General features: G+C 49.6%; 1 protein-coding gene across 2 annotated transcripts in view; it reads left to right on the forward strand.

Moving 5' to 3' along the window:
* Prkd2 (protein kinase D2) overlaps positions 1–18,678 on the forward strand; it is a 28,379-nt gene extending 9,701 nt beyond the window's left edge. The window contains exons 10-19 of one of the 2 annotated variants that reach the window (XM_087652327.1): positions 418–495; positions 2,134–2,392; positions 3,942–3,994; positions 4,544–4,616; positions 5,421–5,527; positions 6,045–6,206; positions 12,344–12,442; positions 13,702–13,969; positions 17,782–17,867; positions 18,104–18,678. In XM_087652327.1, the coding sequence (XP_087508453.1) occupies positions 418–495; positions 2,134–2,392; positions 3,942–3,994; positions 4,544–4,616; positions 5,421–5,527; positions 6,045–6,206; positions 12,344–12,442; positions 13,702–13,969; positions 17,782–17,867; positions 18,104–18,304 (1,386 nt within the window). In that variant the 3' untranslated portion in view covers positions 18,305–18,678. 2 annotated transcript variants of the gene reach the window in all.
* The last annotated feature ends 4,144 nt before the right edge of the window (positions 18,679–22,822 follow it).

Consider the following 22,822-nt stretch of genomic DNA (forward strand, 5'->3'; position numbering starts at 1 on the left):
AACTTGAGTTGGCACGGACTCATAAGTCTGGGTGGGCGTGGCCAGAATTATGGGTGGGCGGGGAAAGTGGGCAGGCGAGGCCAGTTGGATGTGACTCAATTTCAAGGTTTGCTGAAAAAGCTTGAGGAGTACTCAGTTGCCGGATGGGCGAGGTCTAGGTAGGCGGGGATAGAGAGGGGAGGGCCAGGAAAGTCCAGGTGTCTTAGGTCTAAGGAGGTGGGGTTCTGTAGGTAGTGCTAGCATAGAGGGTGTGTTAAGAAGAAGGGGACTGGGCAGGATGTTCAGCCCGGCGGGTTGAAGGTGGCAGCTGGTGGGTGAGGCCAAGAAGAACCACTGCTGGCTAGGGAAGGAGCCAGGCTGGGTTTTGCTCTTGCAAGTCCCCTGGCTGTCAACCTCACACTATCCCCTTTCTGACAGAGGAAGCGGCACTACTGGCGCCTAGACTGCAAATGCATTACCCTCTTCCAGAACAACACGACCAACAGATACTACAAGGTGGGCCTATGTTCGCCCCCTCTCCTCCTCCCCCTTCTCCCATGGCCCCCCAAGTCCTTACAACTCCCACAATCTCCCGCCCCACTGTCTCCCTGATTCTAGTTGTGAGGCCAGTACCGCCCACCTCTGTGCTTTCCAGTCAGGGGAGCAGGCAGGTGCCTTAGCCTCTCTGTGCCCCTTTATCTCACCTGTGAAAAAAAAAACCCTCAGATGCTAGCTCTGCCCTAAGGCCGGTGTGAGCCCTCAGAAATCATCCGTAGAAAGCAGAGCTCAGGGCCTGACATGTGCAAGGCTCCTGACAGTGGACCTGCACTGGCCTGGAACTCACAGATCTGCTGGCCTGGCCTGGTCTCTGACTCCCAAGTGCTGGAATTAAGGCACGTGCCACCACGCCCAGCAAGCCTGTTATTACTTTCAGATTAATTGGTGGCCTATACTTTGTCTTTTCTGCCGCTTCCCCATGGGGCAGTGTTTTACCCTCACTGTTTCTGGTTCTTCACAGAAGTCTCTGTAGTGTGACTTTGCTCCTCTCTGGAGCCCAGGAGTCCTTACTGAAAAACTCTAGAGTCAGCTGGACATGATTACAGCATCTGTGATCATGGCACTCTGGGAGTTCAAGGCCAGCCTGGGTTTTGTGAGCCCTGTCTCCAAAGTAAAATACACATATACATAAAGTCATCAGAGCGTCAGTGATCTGGGAATAGAGATCAGGTTCCCCAGCCTCCACCATGTCTTCCTTGACATGCCCGGGCCTGCTTCTTTCTTACCTTTCCATATCTGTCTCACCACAGAGCTCATTGTATAAGTCACTTTTTCAAACCCAGGCTCCAACTTAGGCCTGGAAAGCTCTCTACCAGCCCCTCACTGGGGGATTCTAGGCAGGGGCTCTACCACTGAGCCACGCTCTACCCTTCTTTCTACTTTTTATTTTTGATGGAGGGTCTCACCAAGTTGCTTAGGCCAGCCTTGAAGTTGTGAAGTTGTGATTGTCTGCAGCTTTTCCTGTGACTAGAATTTGGCTTTCCTCTCCTTTCTCTTCCTTCCTTTTTCAGTACCTGCACTTTCTCTCCCACAGCTCCCTTCACGTCTACTGTTTTGATCTGATTCTGTCTCAGGGGCTTTCTACACAGAGCCATAAACTGCACCTCCTCATTTCAAACCTTTCTTATTTTTTTTCTTTTTTTTTCGGAGCTGGGGACCGAACCCAGGGCCTTGTGGTTGCTAGGCAAGCGCTCTACCACTGAGCCAAATCCCCAACCCCATTTCAAACCTTTCGGTGGGTCCCTAAGGCCCTTACACAAAATCCAGGCTTCTCTGTGTGGCCCCTGATGTCCTTGTGTAGACTTGCGCCCTTCCTTTACACGTCACACATTTATCAGGTGCCCACAGTGTGCCGGGCACTGTCCCATGTGGTGTGCACAGCAAGCTTCCCTCGTGGCCTTCTTCCATGCTGTTCCATGCCCTCCTTGCCAGCTGACTGCTCTTCCCATGGGTACTGCTGGGAGGCCTTCCCCGCCCCTCCATGTAGACCGGGTCTGTCCTTACTGACTCTGGCTCAGATGCGGCCCTCTGAGAACAAGGGAGCTGCAGGGATGGCCCAGTAGGTTTACCTACACTCACAGTCCCGTCCCTCGCCAGGAGATCCCGCTGTCTGAAATCCTCGCAGTGGAGCCGGCTCAGAACTTCAGCCTCGTACCTCCGGGCACCAACCCACACTGCTTTGAGATCATCACCGCCAATGTCACCTACTTTGTGGGCGAGACACCTGGCGGGGCCCCGGGAGGGCCGAGCGGGCAGGGAACAGAGGCTGCCCGGGGTTGGGAGACAGCCATCCGCCAGGCACTGATGCCTGTTATCCTCCAAGATGCACCCAGTGCCCCAGGCCACACACCACACAGTAAGTCCCCACCCGGGGTGCTAGGGGTGGAGCTAGAGACTCTAGGCATCCTGGGAAGGGAACGAGCCTGGAGCCGGCTGTGGGCTGGGCTTGGGCCTGGGTTTGAGTCTCTGTGAAACCCCCTACCTGGCTGATGACCTTTGGCCTTGTGTTCTCTGAGCCCAGCCTCTGAGATGTTCTAATGCCTGTTCTGGGCCAGTCAGTAGGGCAGGACTTGGGATGGAGGAAGCTGGGAAGCCGGGCACTTTACTGGAGAAAGTACATCCCTGACACAGTGTGGACCAAAGAGAGGAGGCAGGAGAGAGCCTTTTGCGCACGAGCGCCAGAGGGAGGCCTTATGTCCAGAACACACAGCACACTGGAGTGGGTTGAAGCCTTCAGCCTACACGTCTGAGAGGGCACTGAGCACCCTCCTGAGTGCACTGGAGAGAAACGGTAGCGAAGACTGTAGACGAGAGACAGAGTCAGGGTCGGAGGTTTTGTTTTTTTAGATTTATTTACTTTATGTATATGAGTACACTGTAGCTGTCTTCAGACACCAGGAGAGGGCATCGGATCTCATTACATATGGTTGTGAACCACCATGTGGTTGCTGGGATTTGAACTCAGGACCTCTGGAAGAGCAGTCACCGCTCTTAACCACTGAACCAACGCTCCAGCCTCAGGGTTCCATTTAATAAGACCCCTCTGGCTTTGTTGGAGCAAGACGTATATACGGAAAAGGACAGAATTGAGCCAGGCATAGCAACACATACTGCTTTATTCCAGCAACCTCAAGGCAGAGGCAGGGGGATTGCTATGTGTATGGCTTGAGCTACACAATCATTTCAAAACCAGGCTGAGCTATGCGGCATGGCTCTGTCAAAGAAGAAAGCAGAGGAGATGAAGGAGGAGGAAGAAGGGGAGGGAGAAAGGGGCTGGTGAGATGATTCTGTGGGGAGAGCTCTCGCAGAGGAGAAGTTCAGTTCCCAGCACCCACACCGAGTGAACCACTCCTGCCCGGAACTCCCGGCAATCCTCTGCCCTCTCCCGGCCTCTCTGTGGACAACTGTACTTGTAAGCACGCACGTAAAAATAAAATGAAAAGAGAAGGAAAGGGTAGGACTGGGGCTGGGAGAAAGAGGCGTCTGGGGTAAGTTGTAGGTGAAGGGTGGGAACAGTCTAGATGGGGGTGTGGAAAGGTAGGGGGTGGGAGAGAAAGAGAAGCATTGGAGTGGCCAAAGGAACAGGACTTTGTAAATGCTTCAGTTGGATTTGGGGAAGCTGCTGAAATCTGTTGTGACTGTCCCTCCCAGCCTCAGTATCCTACTCTGTTAAATGGGATCAGCAAGCCTCCATTCTCCAGCACTGAGGACACTGGGTAAAGTGCCAGGCATAGAATTGTGGGGTCCCATTTGGAGCCTCTGGGTACATCTGGTCTACTCCCGCGGTGGTGCTTGTACTCCATTTCCCAGATGAGGAAACTAAGGTTCAAGTGTAGCCTTGGCAGGCTCAGGTGACCCTGTGCTGAGCCCAGAGCTTGCTCACTTGTGTCTTCCCCTCCTCCCAGGACAAGCTTCTCTGAGCATCTCTGTGTCCAACAGTCAGATCCAAGAGAACGTGGTGAGTCTCCTACCAGCGCAGGACCTCTTCCTTCTGTCCTAATTTCATTTTAGTTCATTAGGATGAATTACCCTGCTCAAAGCAACTCGGTGGGGGGGGGGGGGTTGCACAGAGGGCTCAGCAGTTAAGAGCACTTGCCCCAAAGAAGATCTGAGTTGTGTTCCCAGCACCCACATTGGGTGGCTCTCAGCCCCCTGTAACTCCAGTCCGAGGACCCCGCCCAGGTTATAGTGAATCACTGCAGGCAGCTCAAGGCAGCAGGACCTTGAAGCAGCCATGTCTGCAGTCCATGGGGGAGGGGAAAGTGTGTGTGCCTGCCACTGCTCAGCTCACTTGCTTCTAGGACCCAGTCTGTGACCCAGAGCCAGGGAGCCTGAGTCTCTCCTCATCCATTACAAGACAACCCCCTCCCAGGCCACCCTGACCCCAACCGTCCCTCAGCCAACAAAGCTATCATACCTCCCAACCTCCAGCCTCCCAGTCTCCTGTCTCCTTGACCCTCTTTCATTTCCGATTTGCACCCACGATCCTGCTGTCTCCACCTCACAGGACATCGCCACTGTCTACCAGATCTTCCCCGATGAGGTGCTGGGCTCTGGACAGTTTGGAGTGGTCTATGGAGGTAAGGATGCCACAGCTCTGACTCAGAGGCTGTCTGGGACTGGGGGACCCATGCCCTTTTTGCTACCTGTCTCCTGTTTTGTTTGGGTTGGGAAGCTGGACCCCAGGTTCAAGGACTCGCAGGCTCCTTTTCCCATCAGGAAAATTAGTGGGCTTCCTGACTGTTATCAATAGGAGATGTACATTCTAGCTTCTGATGGGTTAGGAGTATAGTTGTCCATTGCCCCTCTTTTTTTTTTCCGGAGCTGAGGACCAAACCCAGGGCTTTGCGCTTGCTAGGCAAGCGCTCTACCACTGAGCTAAATCCCCAACCCCTCCATTGCCCCTCTTGAAGCTCTCTCTGTAGCTTCAGTTTGCAGCCCAAGGTGCCCTCAAGCTTGTGATCCTCTTGCCTTGGAGTTCCAAGTGCTGGGATAACAGGATTGCACCACTTTGTTTAGTTTTCTTCTTTCTTTTTCTAGGAGTGAAAGCCATGGCAGTCTACATGCTAGGCAGGGGCTTTCCCACTGAGCCATGCCCCCAGCCCCTCACTGGGGGATTCTAGGCAGAGGCTCTACCACTGAGCCACGTCCCCAGCCCCTCACTGGGGGATTCTAGGCAGGGGCTCTACCACTGAACCGTACCTCTAGCTCCTCTTCTTTTATTTCCCAGTCCTGCCATCCCACTCCTCATATTGAGAACTCTTCAGAGAAACCTTGACGACCTCCAATATTTTCTGCTTAATTCCACCTGACTCTCCATAGAAGGGAAGGAACTGGACCTTCTTGATGTCTGATCCTTTATTTTTCCTATGTCCCACACTCAGGAAAACACAGGAAGACTGGCAGAGATGTTGCAGTAAAGGTCATTGACAAACTACGCTTCCCCACCAAGCAGGAGAGCCAGCTCAGGAATGAAGTGGCCATCCTCCAGGTGACCCGAAGGGACCATTACTCAGCCATGTCCCTGCTTACTCCTTTTAAGTACAACTTGAGCCACAGTCTAGGGGTGATTAAGTTAGTCTTTCTGGAAGAGAAGATACACATTCCAGAACTGAGGGGTGTTCTGAGCAGAGAGGGACAAGGGGTCAGTCTGTGCAGGTGACAGGGAACCCCAGAGCCATGGAAGTGACGAGCCCAGGGAGGAGGGTGGGAAGACGCTCAGTGGGCTTTCTTCTAAAGGTATCTAGAATGCCATAGGAAGATTTTGTGGGCCAGGACAACAGCGGTAGAGCATTTGCCCAGTATGCGCGAGTCCCAGAAGAAAAACAATCGAATAGAAACCGAAGCTACACACATACAGTGCAAGCTTTTTCCCAAGCTTCCTGCTATCTCCTTCCGTTGCCCAGGCCCTCCATGTTAGTTGACAGTGCAAAGGCCTCTCTAGGCGCTTGCCACCTCTTGCCATACTGATCCTCAGTCCTGATCCCTCTTCCCCCATTCCCGGACAGAGCCTGCGGCACCCCGGGATTGTGAACCTCGAGTGCATGTTTGAGACCCCTGAGAAGGTATTCGTGGTGATGGAGAAACTGCATGGGGACATGTTGGAGATGATCCTCTCCAGTGAGAAGGGCCGGCTTCCTGAGCGCCTCACCAAGTTCCTTATCACGCAGGTGCGCTGCACGCCGTGGGTTTTGGCGCCCCCTGGCGGAGGCGGGGAGAAAAGGCTGGTGCCCTGGGCTCTCAAGAGGGCAGATTAAAGAAATAGATGGAAATCTTATTAATATCAGTAAGAGATAAACAATAGAGGGACAGAAGCCGGGTGTGGTGGTGCATGCCTAGCACTTGGGAGGCCAAGGCAGTGGATCTCTGTGAGTTCAAGGCCAGCCTGATGTACATAGTTCCAGGACAGCCAGAGCCACATTGTGAGACCCATTTGTCAGTTAAATAAAAGGAGAAAAGAAAACAAAAACGACAATTGGGGCTTAGCAAATACTATGACATTATTTATTATAGTCTCCCCGTGGTGGCCCTGCCCACGATGTGTCACATAATACACACCATCCAGGATGGATGGCTTTCTTTGACACCACTATGTCTCCAGTACTCCTCAGCCTGGGACAAGCATGGAGCCGATCTGGGAGAGTGTTGGTCATATAACCTAGTGAAGGAATGAAAGATTGGGGAAGGGGAACCAATTTCTCTCTTTCATAGTAATAGCTATTACGGATACTGGTTTAATAATCTTCCTGAGTGCTGGTATTAAAGCTGTGCCTCACTACTTCTGGCTTCCTTTTGTTTTTTCAGAAAGGATCCTGTGTAGCTCAGGCTAGCCCATAACTCACTATGTAGATGAGCCTGACCATTGGGATCCTCATGTCTCTCTTTTCTGAGTGCTGGGATTATGGACTTGTACCACCACACCCAGTTTATGCAGTGCTGGGACTCAAACTCAGGACTTCATGGGATCCACAGAGAGAGCCACTGTTGGGATGGAAATCACGGCTTGGGTCTGGACAAACCACACCAGGCCAACAGGGTCTCACGTGGAGGAGGTTTATTGAGATGGCAGAGTTGGTGGGGGGGGAGTAAGAGAGGGAGGAGAGAGAGAGACAAAAAGGGTAGGGGGGCAACAAAGGTCTGTCTTTTATTTCAAATGTGACATAACTGCTCCCAGGTGAGGATGGGAGCTGAACCAAAGGTATCCTGGGAATGTATGGCCATTGCCATATCAACAAATGCCCAGGTGACCAGGTGATATCACTGCTGGAGGTGAAAGCAGTTCCTGATACCCCTGATGTGTGTGTGTGTCTGCGTGCATGTGCGTGCGTGCGTGCGTGCGTGCGTGTGTGTGTGTGTGTGTGTGTGTGTGTGTGTGTGTATACACACTCATATCGGAAGCACAGGTGTACTCCACCATGCCTGGCTTCTCAATGGCTGCAAGATGTGGCACAGTTTGAATACGCCTTCAGGCAGCTGACTTGTTCCTCCGTAGAATGCTTGCCTGCCTAGCATGCATCTGGCCTGGGGTAGGTGCATCAGCACTGTATGAACTGGGCATGGTGGAACAGCCCGTTATGGGAGGCAGGAAGATCAGGGGTTCAAGAGCACCCTTGCCTATGTAGTGACTTCAAGGGCAGCTTGGGCTACAGGAGACCTTGTCGCAAAAAGTAAAAAATGTTTATTGTCTAAAACCTTTTCTGTCTTTTCCACCAACTGAGTGGGAAGATGCATGTTTTCACACTTCTTACTAATGCTGGATAAAAATAATTGCCAGGCTCAGAAAAAAAAAACTTAAGATTTATCATGTATACAGCTTTCTGCCTGCATGTACACCTGCAGGCCAGAAGAGGGCATCAGATCCCATTACAGATGGCTGTGAACCACCATGTGGTTGCTGGGAATTGAACTCAGGACCTCTGGAAGAGCAGTCAGTGTTCTTAACCACTGAGCCATCTCTCCAGCCCCCAGGGGATCTCTTATTTATTGCCTTTCGGCCTTTTGAGACACAGGATCTCGTGCACTGGATGCTGGCTTCATGTGATTCTCTTACATCATCCTTCCTGATGCTGAGCTCACAACTGCCTCACACTCAAGTTATTTTGGTCTGTATTTTATGTCAGTTTTGTACTTTTTTAAAAACTATTTAGTTTTGAGAAAGGGTCTCACTTTGTAGACCAGGCTGCCCTGGAACTCATGGAGATCCATTTACCTCAGCCTCCCAAGTTCTGGGATTAAAGGCAAGTGAGATTTATTATTTTCTATGTGTATAAGGTTTACCTTAATGTATGGACATGAACCGCGTGTGGTGTGTGCAATGTCTGTGGAGGCCAGAAGAGGGCATCCAACTCCCTTGGAAATGGAGTTGTGAAGCACCCTTTGTATTGGGAATTTAACACCAGTCCCCTGGAAGAGCAGATAGTGGTCCTAACCATTGAACTGTCTCTCCAGCCCTTGTTTTAAGTTTTGGTGGTGGTGGTGGTGGTTTGTTCTTTTGGTTTTTGGGTTTTTTTTTGTTTGTTTGGTTGGTTTGGTTTGGTTTGGTTTTGGACACAAGGTCTTGATATGTTTCCCTGCCCTGGAACTCTCTACTTAGACAAGGCTGGACTCACACAGCCAAACAACTGGGCTTACAGACATGGGTCACCAAGCATGCTTATTGCATTATAAGTGCTCTTTATATATGATAGACGTGAGGTCATCTGTCCTTTATGCTATTTAATATTTTACTGTATTTACTGTGTGAATTTGTACATGTGAGTGGGTGTGCATGAGCCACGGCTTGAGTGCCATAGCACATGTATAGAGGTCACGGGACAACTTGGACAACTTAGGGGAGTTGGTTCTCTCCTTCCCACTGTGTAGGTCCCAGGGATTGAGGCCAGGCTTGCTGGCCAGAGTCTTTACCCACTGAGCCATCTCTGCAGGCTTCTTCAATTCTTTTTTATCCCAATATTTGTTTTCCAGATTGCCCCCCTCCCTCCTTACTTTTGTTGTTGCTGTTGTTGTTTGAGACCTGGTCTTCTATATCCTAGGCTGGCTTTGAACTTGCCATCTAGTCAAAGAGGACCTTGAATCCCCTGACCTTCCTGCCTCTACCTTCCCAGTGCTAAGACAGAACTATTTTTTTGTGTTTGCTGGCTAGGCCATCATCACTCCACCCTGGCTTTCATTCACCATAGAACTCTAACCTTTGCGGTGTTGGCCGGTCCCTCATGAGGTCTGAGTTTCAGTCCTTCCTGGAAAAGCTTCCCCTCTGGCTGGACTCTTCCCCACTCTAGGTCATTCCCGTTGGCTGCAAGGCATGCCTGCTGCACTTTGCGGCTGCTCTGACCCCTCCCAACCCCCAGCAATCTGCCTGGATTTGCCGGGAATGCTGGGAGATGGGACAGAGGTCCCCTGAGGCAGCTACATCCTGACTGCAGGGAGGAGGGAGCTGAGTGAAACTGTTTCTCTCTCTGGTCTTCCATTTCATACTGCTCCTCCCTCTCTCTCTCTCTCTCTCTCTCTCTCTCTCTCTCTCTCTCTCCTCTTTTCTCTCTGCAGATTTTTTCTATCCTTCGGGCTCTTGCCTGCTCCACCTCTAAGTACTGGACCCAGTTCTTTGCCTCAGGAACTTCAGACCTCAACAACTGCCCTTCCAGGTAGGTAGTATTAAGTGCTGTGCTCGAGAGGCCACGGTGACACAGGCTTATAACCCTAGCACACAGGAGGAAGATGTGCAAGGATCAGTTCAAGGCTAGCTTCAGCTACATAATGAGTTTGGGTCTAGCCTGGGATACATAAGACCTCATCTTAAAAGTTAAACAACAGATACCAGGCGTGGTGCTATATACTTTTGACCCCAGCACTCAGGAGACAGGCAGTAAATCTCAGTGAATTCAAGGCCAGTCTGGTCTACAGAGTGAGTTCCTGGTCAAACAGAGATACATAGACACTGTCTCGAAAAACAAAATGAGATAAAAATGAACAAAATTAAAAACAAAACAAAGGAAATTCCTAGACAGCCTGAGCCAGGGTGAAACCCTGCCTCATAAAACCAAAGGAGGGTCTAGGGATGTGGCTCAGTTGGTTGCCTAACTTCGCAAAGCCCTAGGTTCAATCCCTGGCACCACAAAAGCTAGGAATCATGGCAGTGCCTATAATTCCAGCGCTGTGGAAGTAGAGGCAGGGGATCAGGAGTTCAAGGTCATTTTGGAATCCACAAAGCCAGTCCATTCTTTGAATTTAAGACCTTATGTAAATAGGTAGCTAAATAAATACCATAGAACCCTTAACAAGGTTAACCCTTATTGCTCCCATTTTACAGAGTAACAAACTGAGACTCAAAGATGCAACAGTTTGCCTAAATCCACCTTCGTCAATGTGGAGTCAGGTTTTCTGCTTGAGCAAGTAGCTGCTTTTTGAGCTCCAGACTGACCGTTCCTAACCTGTGGGTCACAGCCCCATCCAGGGTCCAGTGACCCTTTCACAGGGGCTCCATAGCAGACGGCCTGCGTATCAGATACACAGCAGTATAATTATAGTTGGAACAAATAATATTATAGTTGAGGTCACCACAACAGGAGGAACTGTATTAAAGGGACCCAGCATTAAGAAGGTTGAGAACCAGGCTGGAGAGATGGCTCAGTGGTTAGGAGCACTGACTGCTCTTCCAGAGGTCCTGAGTTCAAATCCCAGCAAGCACATGGTGGCTCACAACCATCTGTAATGGGGTCCGACGCCCTCTTCTGGTGTGTCTGAAGACAGATAAAGTATACTCAGAGAAATAAATCTTAAAAAAGAAAAGAAAAGAAAAGAAGGTTGAGAACCAGACAGAGCTGGATACGGTTGCTACATTACTCACATCTTGCTTACACTGTTTACTGATTGTATCACCTTGTATTGTAAGATTTACTTATTCGGTTTTCTAAGACAGCATCTCTCCTGGGTGTTGGTGGTGCACCCCTTTGATCCCAGCACTTGGGAGGTAGAGGCAGACAGATCTCTGAGTTCGAGGCCAGCCTAGACTATAGAACAAGTTCTAGGACAGCCAGAGCTACACAGAGAAACACTTGTCTTGAAAACCAAACCAAACCAAACAAACAAACAAAAAATGACAGGCGGGGTTGGGGATTTAGCTCAGTGGTAGAGCGCTTGCCTAGCAAGCGCAAGGCCCTGGGTTCGGTCCCCAGCTCCGAAAAAAAAAAAAAAAAAAAAAAAAGACAGGCTTGCACTGTAGCCCATGCTAGCTTAGCTCTCATTGTATAGCCAGGCTGTCCTTGCCCTGCCTCAGCTTCTTTGCTGCTGAGATTACAGCCGTGCCCCATCACACCTGACTCAGAAGTCTAGCTTTTTAAATGGCAAGAATGTTTAAATACTTTCTAAAACTTAAATTTCGTGTGTGTGTGTGTGTGTGTGTGTGTGTGTGTGTGTGTGTATGTGTGGTGGGGAAGGGTGTATGTCACAATACACGTGTGCAAATGAGAAAATAACTTGCCTCTTTCCTTCCACCATGTGGGTTCTGGGAATTGAACTCAGGTTACCCTCTTCGTGGCAGGCCCCTCCACCTGTTCAGCCATCTTGCCAACAGAACACATTTTGTTGGTTATTGTTTTGTTTTGTTTTTGAGATGGGGTCTTCCAATGTAGCTCTGCCTGTCATGAAACTCACTTTGTAGACCAGGCTAGCCTCAGAATCACTGAGATCATGGTGATGGTGCATGCCTTTAATCCCAGCACTCAGGAGGCAGAGGCAGTTGGATTTCTGAGTCCAAGGCCAGCCTGATCTACAGAGTGAGTTCCAAGACAGCCAGGGTTACACAGAGAAACCCTGCCTCAAACAAAAACCCAAGGAGGTCCACCTGCCTCTGCCTTTCAAGTGCAGGGATTAAAGGCGTGTGTATCACATCAGACCTAAAAATGGTTTTTAATTGTATCACACAAAAGAAGTGTCTTGGGCGTTCCTGCTGTTTTAATAGCTCATTAGGGTTCCAATCTCAGTCTTCCCACCCCTCCCCACTGTAGCCCAGCCTTTCTAGAGTTCTTTTTTTTTTTTTTCCGGGGCTGGGGACCGAACCCAGGGCCTTGCGCTCGCTAGGCAAGTGCTCTACCGCTGAGCTAAATCCCCAACCCCTCTTTCTAGAGTTCTATATCGAGCTCTTAACTTGAGAATAAGTGGCTCTACTGTTCTGGGATTCCTTCCTTAAGGACTCCCTTACCTAGGCAACATCCTTGGGGGATACAGGAAAGGCCTGTGTGGGCCCTGGACATGTGGATATCAGCTTGATCCTCTCCTTTCTTTCTCACTTGGCCCTGCCTCCTCTGTTCAGATTCTGGTGGCACTGAGACACCTACACTTCAAGAACATCGTCCACTGTGACTTGAAACCAGAGAATGTGTTACTGGCATCAGCCGATCCGTTTCCTCAGGTCTGTTATGTCCCCTCCTAGATGGAGGTGGGGTGGGGTGGGGTGGGGTGAGGGGGCAAGTCTCAACAGCAGCATAGTGACTAATGGCCTAGATGCAGGTGAGCTTCACACCCTAGGTGACTAGGCTTTATAAGACAAGGACCGCATTCTGGGGCTACAAAGTTACTACATGTTGGGTACCCTCTTCCCTGCTGTTACATTTAAGACAGTTTTGTTGTGCTACTGGCCTTCATGGTCCATAGTGTAGCTAGACAAAGGAAAAAAAGATAAGAGGTACAAGAAATGATTGCATCCCTTTTCCTTCACTGAGGTAGTAGGGATAATGGCCCACATCACTTCTCTCACACCCCATTGGTCTTTCATCTTCTAGGGATCTAACCTAGGGCCCTTCCTATTCTAAACCTGTACTCTACCACTGAGCCACGCCCCCAGCTCATCACTGGGGGATTCTAGGCAGGGGCTCTACCATTAAGCTTTTTAATTTTTATTTGAGACAAAGTCTCAATAGTTCATCCTTAGAACCTATCTCATGCTCAGATTTTCTTTATTTTTCTTAATCTGTGTTTGTTCTGCATTAAAAAGTAAATAAATTTTAATCCCAGCACTCGGGAGGCAGAGGCAGGCAGATCTCTGTAAGTTTGAGGCCAGCCTGGTCTACAGAGAGAGTTTCAGGACAACCAGGGCTACACAGAGAAACCCTGTATCAAAAACAAAAAACAAAATTAATTAATTAATTAAAGAGTTGCTCAGACTAAACTTGAACTGTCTATTGTCTGGGCTAGCCTTGTATTTGTGATCCTAATTCTGCCTCCCTAATAGCTGAGATCACATGCCTGCACCAGCGGGTCCTGCATGCCTGGTCCTCTTTAATATCCCCAGAAAGTCTTAGACATTAACTCACCTCCAGTATGATGGAATCAGGGCCCTTGTTGGAAGTCATGAGTCCATTCTGACTGGACAGGAGGAGGCTGTGACCCATCCTAGGAGGCAGGCAGCTATAGAGAGCACTTAGTAGAGATTTCTTCATACTGGGTCCAGTCCAGGAGCTGCATATGCATAAACATGACAGCCCTTTGAGACTGAGGGGAAGTCCCTCACTGGAGACCACTCAGCTAGTGAGTGGCAAATCCTGGATTTGAACCATCATTCAATATTGTTTGGAATACCGAGGTGGCGTTGGCGTGAACACGCAGTGGCAAGTGGAGAAGGTAGCTTCATCATCCCGCACAACCTTCACGTATCACGCGTCACCATTTCAGGTGAAGCTATGTGACTTCGGCTTCGCTCGCATCATCGGTGAGAAGTCCTTCCGGCGCTCAGTGGTGGGCACGCCCGCCTACCTGGCACCTGAGGTACTGCTCAACCAGGGTTACAACCGCTCGCTGGACATGTGGTCCGTGGGTGTGATCATGTATGTGAGCCTCAGTGGCACGTTTCCCTTCAATGAGGACGAGGACATCAATGACCAGATACAGAATGCAGCCTTTATGTACCCGGCCAGCCCCTGGAGCCACATCTCATCTGGAGGTGAGCCACCGTGGACAGACTAGGAGGCAGGAGGGTGGGGAAGAAGCCAGGCCTCAGACTTCATGAGTTCAACTAGGCCACGCCTAGTAGAAGAGGCTGTAAGTGATTGGGCAAAGCTGATCCTGGGTGGGCGGGGATATGAAGGGAATGTGGGTGGGGCTGAAAGAGAAGGTCAGTCAAAGAGGCTGGGCTGTGGGAGTGGGTAGAGCTATAAAGGTTAACCCTCGAGGGTCTTCCTGGAAGACCCTGGTACCCAGGGGGTGTCATGGTGGCTTAAGGCTCTAGGACAAGTACAGAACCAGGGTACCTGGTAGACTGAGGTTTCTTTTTTCTTTTTAATTTTGTTTTGTGGTGGTTTTATCTTGTGTGTATAAGTATTTTGTCTCCGTGTATTTGTGTGCATCATGTGCTCCTGAAGGACAGAAAAGGGTATCAGATCTCTGGGACTAAAGTTACAGGCAGTTATGGGCCTCCATGTAGGTCCTGGGAACATAAAAGAAATCCTCTGGAAGAGCAGCCAGTGCTCTTAACCACTGAGCCATCTCTCCTGTTCCAGGCCAGCTGGTCAGTCAGCCTGTCTGTCTGTGTCTGTCTGTCTTCCTTGCTTTATTTTATGTGCATCGGTGTTTTGCCTGTGTGTATACATGTGTGCCTGGTGACAGAGGAGGTTTCTTTTTTTTTTTCTTTTTTTTCTTTTCTTTTTTTGGTTCTTTTTTTCAGAGCTGGGGACCGAACCCAGGGCCTTACGCTTCCTAGGCAAGCGCTCTACCACTGAGCTAAATCCCCAACCCCGACAGAGGAGGTTTCTTACAACTGGAGTTTTTACTGGAAGTTGTGAGCCACAGTGTGGGTGCTGGGACCTGAACCCACATTCCCTGCAAGAGCAGAGTGTGTTCCTAACCACTGAGCCGTCACTCCAGCTTCAAGTCTGCTGCCCTGGTGGTTTTTGTTTTTCTTCTGCAACATTAGGAGTTGACCCTAGATCCTCTTCGACTAAGCTGTGTCCCCAGCCCCTTGGTTGTATTTTAATTTGAGATGGGGTCCCACTATATTGCCCAGGCTGGCTTTGAACTCATCTTGTTGTTCAATTAGGCATTGGACAGTAGCTGGGATGACAGGCCTGGAAGTCACCAGGCCTGACTGAAACTCAAGTTTTTTTGTTTTTTTTAAAGATTTATTTATTTATTATATATAAGTACACTGTCACTATCTTCAGACACACCAGAAAAGGGCATCAGATCCCATTACAGATGGTTGTGAGCCACCAAGTAGTTGCTGGGATTTGAACTCGGGACCTCTGGAAGAGTGGTCGGTGCTCTTAACCACTGAGCCATTACTCTGAAACTCAAGTTTTAACCACAGTGTGTGGTTTGGAATTCGAGGCAGATGCATGGGCCTTGAAGATGAGATGCAGCTTGTCTGTGTGGGACCCTGAGAGGAATGGGACCAGAAGAAGCCAGAGTGGCCTGCCTGGGGGTAGGGCCTCTCTAGAAAGAACTGGAGCCTAACTCTACAAATGGAGTGGAGATGAGCCTGCAGCTTTGGAAATCTGTCCAGAGAGAAGGCAGTTCAGTCTAGGGGTGTGGCTATGGGGTGGTCCAGAAAAGAAGTGCTTTCTGGGGATCCAGGACCTGATGGAGAAGAGAGGAAACCAGAACCAGGGCTGGGCAGACATTTTGATGTTTTCATCAGAGGCTCAAGAGTGTGACCCTGGGTCTCAAGCCAAAGATGTCACCTGGCAACTGGGCCTGGGAGATCAGCACTGAGGTGTGGAGCTTTAGGGTCAGTGTGGGGTAGACACCTGAGAGGCTGAGAGTTGGGTGCTCTTGTTTGATTTGATTGGTCTGCTTGGCTTTGGACTGTGTAACAGAGGATGAGCTTGTACTCCTGAGCCTCCTGCCTTCTCTTCCCAAATGCTGGGATTACAGGCTAATACTTGAAGAGCCATGTAAACCTTTCCTTTCCATTGTTCCTTGAACACAGTGTAACAACTATTCGAATACCATTTCTGTTGTGCTAGTATAGAATATCTATTGTGGAAGTATAGGGCAGTGGTAGACCCCCTGTCCTGAGTTTCCCAAAAAGGCGCTGCAGGCATGGCTCAGTGGGAGAGCCCCTGCCTAGAATCCTCCAATGAGGGCCTGGGGGCGTGGCTCAGTGGTAGAGCCCCTGCCTAGAATCCCCCAGTGAGGGGCTGGGGGCGTGGCTCAGTGGGAGAGCCCCTGCCTAGAATCCTCCAATGAGGGCCTGGGGGCGTGGCTCAGTGGTAGAGCCCCTGCCTAGAATCCCCCAGGGAGGGCTGGGACATGGCTCAGTGGTAGAGCTACTTGTCCTAGAATCTTGCGTTGAGGGATGGGAGAGGTGGTTCAGTGTTGGAACACATGTCTAGAAAACTATCCTGAGAAGCTGGGGCTCTGGCCTGGTCAATGGTAGTAGTCTTGGTGTCATGGTGGCTTGACACTCTAGGACAAGTACAGAACCAGGGTGCTAGGTTCCCTTTATAACGATGTAAGGAGGACACCATTATAAATGATCTAGAAATGGTTCAGAACAAGCAGGGAGACCATGTGGAGGCTGTATGCAAACACTGCTGTTTTCTACACAGGACTTCAATATCTATGGAGTTTGGTATCCATGGATTCCCAGGAGACCTTGCCCCTAGGCTCGCACAGGCCCACATAGTGAAGCCTTGTCCTTTAAGAGGTGCTGCCATCGACAGAGCCTTGGTGGGGCTTTGGCTTGAACACCTGATAGTTATCCTCTCACAAAGACCGGGCTTCCTTCTCTGGGTCTTTTGAGGCAACAGTGCTTCGGTGTGTGGCCTTTTGTCAATATGCCACATCATTGTTGGCTCCCTACTGATCACAGTCGTATCATGTTCCATTGGAAATAAATGTATTTTCACCCCAAAAAGTAGACTGTTAAAAACTGGAGGTAGGGGCTGGAGAGATGGCTCAGCGGTTAAGAGCACCCGACTGCTCTTCCAGAGGTCATGAGTTCAATTCCCAGCAACCACATGGTGGCTCACAACCATCTGTAAAGAGATCTGATGCCCTCTTCTGGTGTATCTGAAGACAGCTACAGTGTACTTATATATAATAAATAAATAAATCTTAAAAAAAAAAAAAAAAAAAAAAAACTGGAGGTAGAAGGGCTGGCAGATGGCTCAGCCGCTAAAACTGCTTGCAGCTCTTTCAGAGAATGGGGGTTAGGTTCCCAGCATCCATGTCTGGTAGCTCACAAGCATCTGTAACTCTAGCTCCAGGGATTCCAATACTTGCTTCTAGCCTAAGAGGAGACCTTCATTCACATGCAGGCACACACACACACACACACACACACACACACACACACACAAATAAATAAAATATATTTTGATATATTTTGTTTGGGTTTTTTTTTTATTGTGTTTCATATATAACCTTGACTGTCCTTGAACTCACAGAAACCCATATGTTTCTTGCATGTGGGATTAAATATAGGCTTCCTCTACCATAATCAATCCAAAAATAAAACTTTTTTTTTTTTTTTAAAGAGCTGGTCATACTGGCCCATACTTAAAATCCCAGCGCTTGCCAGGTGTAATCCAGGCTGTCTTTGAACTCCTGATTTTCCAGCTTCTATCTCCTAAGTACTGGGATTACCAGTGCAGGCCACCATGAGTGGCAAGATTTGCAATTTACTAAGAAAAGCAAGCGTAAGAGTTTGGTCACCTGGGCTAGTGCTGGAGGTATGCATTTGTGGCAGTCAGGATGGGGTGACCTTCCGGAAGAGGCTGCCTATCCATCAGAATCTTTTTCCTTCCCCCACAGCCATCGACCTCATCAACAACCTGTTGCAGGTGAAGATGCGCAAGCGCTACAGCGTGGACAAGTCTCTCAGCCACCCATGGTTACAGGTGACGTAGGGAGGCGGCAAAGCTAGGTCTCTAATTGGCTGGGCGAATGGGAACGTAATTGACTCGCCTGTTGCTGCGCTGTGGTTGGGGATGGGGCTATGCCGCTATTGGATGACCAGGTTGTGGGGTGGGGTGCTTTGCCATCATTGGTCCCTCCAGAATCAGGGCTGTTGCTGAGATTGCTGTATTCTGCCCAGCTTGTGGTCCCCAAGCTAACCCAGTTCTTCCCGTCCCAGGAGTACCAGACGTGGCTTGACCTCCGAGAGCTAGAGGGAAAGATGGGCGAGCGATATATCACCCATGAGAGCGACGACGCACGCTGGGATCAGTTTGTATCAGAGCGCCATGGGACGCCTGCAGAAGGGGACCTGGGTGGCGCCTGTCTGCCACAGGACCATGAGATGCAGGGGCTGGCTGAGCGGATCAGCATCCTCTGAGGCCAGTGTTCCCCGCTGGGCTGCTTGCTTTCTTTGGAGTCCTGCACATCATCCTAAAAGTGAACTGTTCTAGAGGAAGCAGCTTTCTGCACAGACTGAATGAGGCATTATGCAGGAGGGCCAGGGCTCTCTCTCTTTCCCGTCACTGAAATAGACTGTTCCCAGGGCAATGATTTTAGTCTCTGATGCCCCAACCTTGGAGTGATAAGGCTGGAGAGTTGGTTCTGTGGGTAAAGGCGCTTGCCACCAAGCCTAACAAGTTGAGTTTGATTCCTGGGATGAACCTCTTTGGAGAATTGACTGCCGTTTGCCCCCTGACCACCACATGTGCACACACAAACACAGACAATAAATGTATTTTCTTTTTTAACAAATGGAGCTCCCACTGACCATGGTGATGTATGTCTATAATCCCAGCACTTGGAGAGGCTGAGGAGGGAGGGTGGCTTTAAGTTCAAAGCCAACCAGGGTTGCAAAGTCTCAACAAAAAAAAAAAAAAAAAAAAAGACAAGCCGTTTTCCATGCTGGGTAATTCCGGCACTTGGGAGGTGGAGTCGGAAGAACTAGGTGTTCAAGGTCATACTTAGGTAGGTCGTGAGTTCCAGGCCAGTGTGGGCTGCAGAGACCCTGTCTCAAAAATAAGAATGTGGGTGCCACAGAAGGTAGAGAAGACAGGAGGAAGGGGAAAAGTTGGGGGCCAACTTCCTGGAGAATATAAGAAAGGGAGAAAGTGTGTCTAGCCTAGAGTGTACACCTTTAATCTGTGAGTACGGGAGGGGGAGGGCGAGGGGGAAGAGAAAAAAGAAAGAAGGGAGTAGAGAGGGACAGGGAGAAGGAAGCACCATGATAGATGAGTGGGTACAGTTCTCAAGATAGAGAAACCTATCTTAAGTCCTAAGTGCATTTAAGGGATAGTGGATGGAGCCCACCAGTGAGAGGTGGCTTAGCTATTGGATATTTGTCAAGCCCCAACCCAGCCATCTCAGGGACAAGAACAGACTCCAGGAAGTTGTCCTCTGATCTCCATACCATTGTAGCACACACATGCCAGCCACCCCCTACTCCTACACACACACACACACACACACACACACACACACATACACACAGGCAAAATAGAATATTCATTATCTTTAACCACGTTATTTTTAAATTATATTTTAAGACCAGTCTGGGATACTGGGATATATCAGCCATTCTCTCTCTCTCCCTCCCTCTCTCTCTCTCTCTCTCATTTCTGATGGAACTCACTCTGTAAACCATGTTGGTCTCCAATTCAGAGATCCACCTGCCTCTGCCTCCCGAGTGCTGGGATTAAAGGTATGGGCCACCATTACCCGCTGAGCCTTTCTTTCAACACAATCCTGAGAGGAGAGACAGCTCAAAGGGTAAAGGTGCCTTCCAGCGCTAGTCTATCTAGCCAGCTCGATCCAGGGATCTTTCGTCGTGCTTTCCAGGGTGCTGGACTTACTGGCAGGCTTTTGTGCACATCGGTCATTTACATGGGGATCCAGACACCAGCCCAACGTTTGCGCAGCAAGTTCTTTAACCACTAGGCAAGCCCTCCAGGCAATGTTTTTTTTCTTTTTTTCAGAGCTGGGGACCGAACCCAGGGCCTTGTGCTTCCTAGGCAAGCGCTCTACCGCTGAGCTAAATCCCCAACCCCCAGGCAATTTTTTTAAAACCACTTTTGCACCATGATGCCAGACTCCCCTTCCTCTTTGTCATCCATGTGAGGTTCTAGGGATGGAGCCCAAGCCCTTACAACCACCAGGCAAGCCCCGTACCACTGAGTGCCACTGAGTACAGCCTGCGTGTGTGTAGTGTGCACAAAAGATCTATATCATGCCGGGCAGTGGCAGCACACAACTTTAATCCCTCACTTGGGAGGCAGAGGCAGGAGGATGTCTGAGTTCGAGGCCAGTCTGCTCTGCAGAGTGAGTTCCAGGACAGACAGGGCTACACAGAGAAACTCTGTCTTAGAAGAAAACAAAAATATGTATATTGTGAGTGTTCCTCGGTTATTCTCTCCACCTTGCTTCTTATTATATTTAATTTGGGGGCAGGGTGTATAAGGTGGCATGCCTACAGGTCAGTTATCTCTGTCCACCATGAGGACATGGGTACCAGAAATAGAACTCAGGTCCTTGGGCTCAGCAGCAAGATCTCCTAGCCACCGAAAGCCATCTCGCCAGCCTGTCTACCCACTTAGTTTTTTGAGACTGGGTCTCCTGGTGACACTCAAGCTCACTAACTGGCTAAAGTGGCTGGCCATCAAGCTTCAGTAATCCTCCTGCATCCATCCCCCAGCACTAAAATGGCAGTTGTGAAACCATTACATTTGGCCTTTTGCATGGAGCCTGGGAATCTGAGTTTTCATGGCGAGCACTGGCCCGGTTGAGCTGCCTTCCGAGCCTTAGTGTTTTCTATTGCAATGGCTCCTTCTCTCCTGTCCATTTCTGTCCCTGTGCTAAGTGATTCTGGGTATGGGGTAGTGACCATGACACCTCACACCCTGCTACCATTGCATGGAGAAACAGATGAGACCTGGGGACAGTCCTGAGTAGGCAGGGGACATGAGAAATAGGGCAGCCTGAAACAGTCGGAGAGCATGGCCAGGTGTGTGTAGGAGAACATCTAAGCTTCCATCCATCTTTCCCATCTTGGCCCTGAGGCTGTGGGGAAAGGATTTTTTTTTTTTTTTTTGGCAGAGTCCCTCTACCTGGCTGGCCTAGAACTCACTATCCATCCACCTTTGCCTCCTAAGGGCTGGGATTAAGGGTGTGTGTCATCATGCTGTCCTTTTTAACTTTGGATCCCGCCCAGTTCTCCAGTTGCTTGGCCACCCTGACTTTTAGCTCTCAACCCTCCAACAGCTAACAGTAAACTGAGGATCCATTTGGCATGATTATTCTGTACTGGGAGTCGAAACTAATAGGATTCTAGACAAAGCCTCAACCACTGAGCCTGATCCCCAGCCTTGTCTGGTCTTGCCATGTAGTCTAAGCTAGCCTGGACCTGCAGATCTTCCTGCATAATTATTTGGAGTAATGGGGTAGCAGACCAGAGTCACCACCCTTGGCACCGTGAGAATTTTTAAAAGATGAAATATATCAAATTGTGTATGTGCATGTACACACATTCATGGGTGTGCCCACTCATGGGGCAGTTGCCTGAGGTGACCAGGAGAGGACAATGGATCCCCTGATGCTGGAGTTACAGGGGATTGTGAGCCTCTTTTTCCCTCCATGTGCCAGGAACCGAACCTATGTCTTCTGGAAGAGCAACAGGCACTCTTAAATCGCTGAGCCATTTCTCCAGCCCCAGTGCTGGGGTTACAGACATGACCCACCATGCACAGAGCTCAGTTCTTTGAGTGGTAGAAGCCATTACTCCAAATATGTTAAACAGGGTTCTATGTGCCCACTCTTTAATATGAGCACTGTGGGAAGGGGGAGTCAGATACGACCCAGAGCAGGGCCCACCTCTAAGTTACAAGTCAGCCTGGTCTACATAGTTACAGGTCAGCCAGGGTTACTTAGTGAAACCCTCAAAAAGCAAAACAAAACATAATTATGTTGTTTAACGTGCAGATGAAGAATACAGAGAGACTAAATAGTTTCCTAGCGTTACTCAGCCTTCAAGTGACAGAGACTCACCACATCAAGGTCGGTTATTGCCAGATGATCATAAAAGATTATAAAAAGACATTTTCACGCTATGTTTTTCTTTTTCTAACAGGCTCTCATAGTTAGCCCACATTGGCCTCGAACTCACCGCCATTCTCCTGCCCCATCCTCCCTTACATATCTTTTAAGGAGTCAAAGGTCCCCCTGAGAAATGGGCTATTTCACAAACGTTGCGGACACAGGGTGTAGTGACACAGGCCGGCCGCGTGAGGGGGCGCTAGCCTCGCTTGCCCAGTGAAGGGAGGCAGGATGCAGCCTTCGAAAGCAGGGAGGCTGATTTAGGACCACAGAACGTTGAGAACAGAGCATCTCAGAAGACTGAGAACAAAGCCTCTTAGAACCGAGAACAAAAGCCCCTGCGAGCTCAGACTGGTGGAACTCAGCTCCACCGCACCTGGAAGACAAAAAAGACCTCAGATTCTCTTCTGGTCAAATCATAGAATATTTCATCCACGGTCTTGTAATTCCATAAGTGTTCTGTTTTGATGAGACAGAAACTCGTTGTGTAATCCATACTCGTTAGAAATTCACTATGTAGCTCAGGCTGGCCTTTTATCCTACTGATTCAGCCTCCTTTGTGATGGAATTACCAAGACGGTTTGAGCCGGTCCGGCTTAAAAGCGTACTCGAACCATAAGATATTAAGTGCGGTTTGCTTCTGAGGGTCTGGGAAAGCTGCCTGAAAGAGGAGGCGTGATCCGGATTCAATCCTCTCTGATGATCCTTCTGCGCAGACTCAGAAGCTGAAAGTTCGGGAGGGGCGGCAAGAGCAGCTGCGGAGCTGTCACGTGGATACAATCTCTATTTATAGACCACCCTTCCCCTCGAC

Source organism: Rattus norvegicus, chromosome 1, assembly GCF_021556685.1.
Source record: "Rattus norvegicus strain SHRSP/BbbUtx chromosome 1, alternate assembly SHRSP_T2T, whole genome shotgun sequence".
Classification (NCBI taxonomy): domain Eukaryota; kingdom Metazoa; phylum Chordata; class Mammalia; order Rodentia; family Muridae; genus Rattus; species Rattus norvegicus.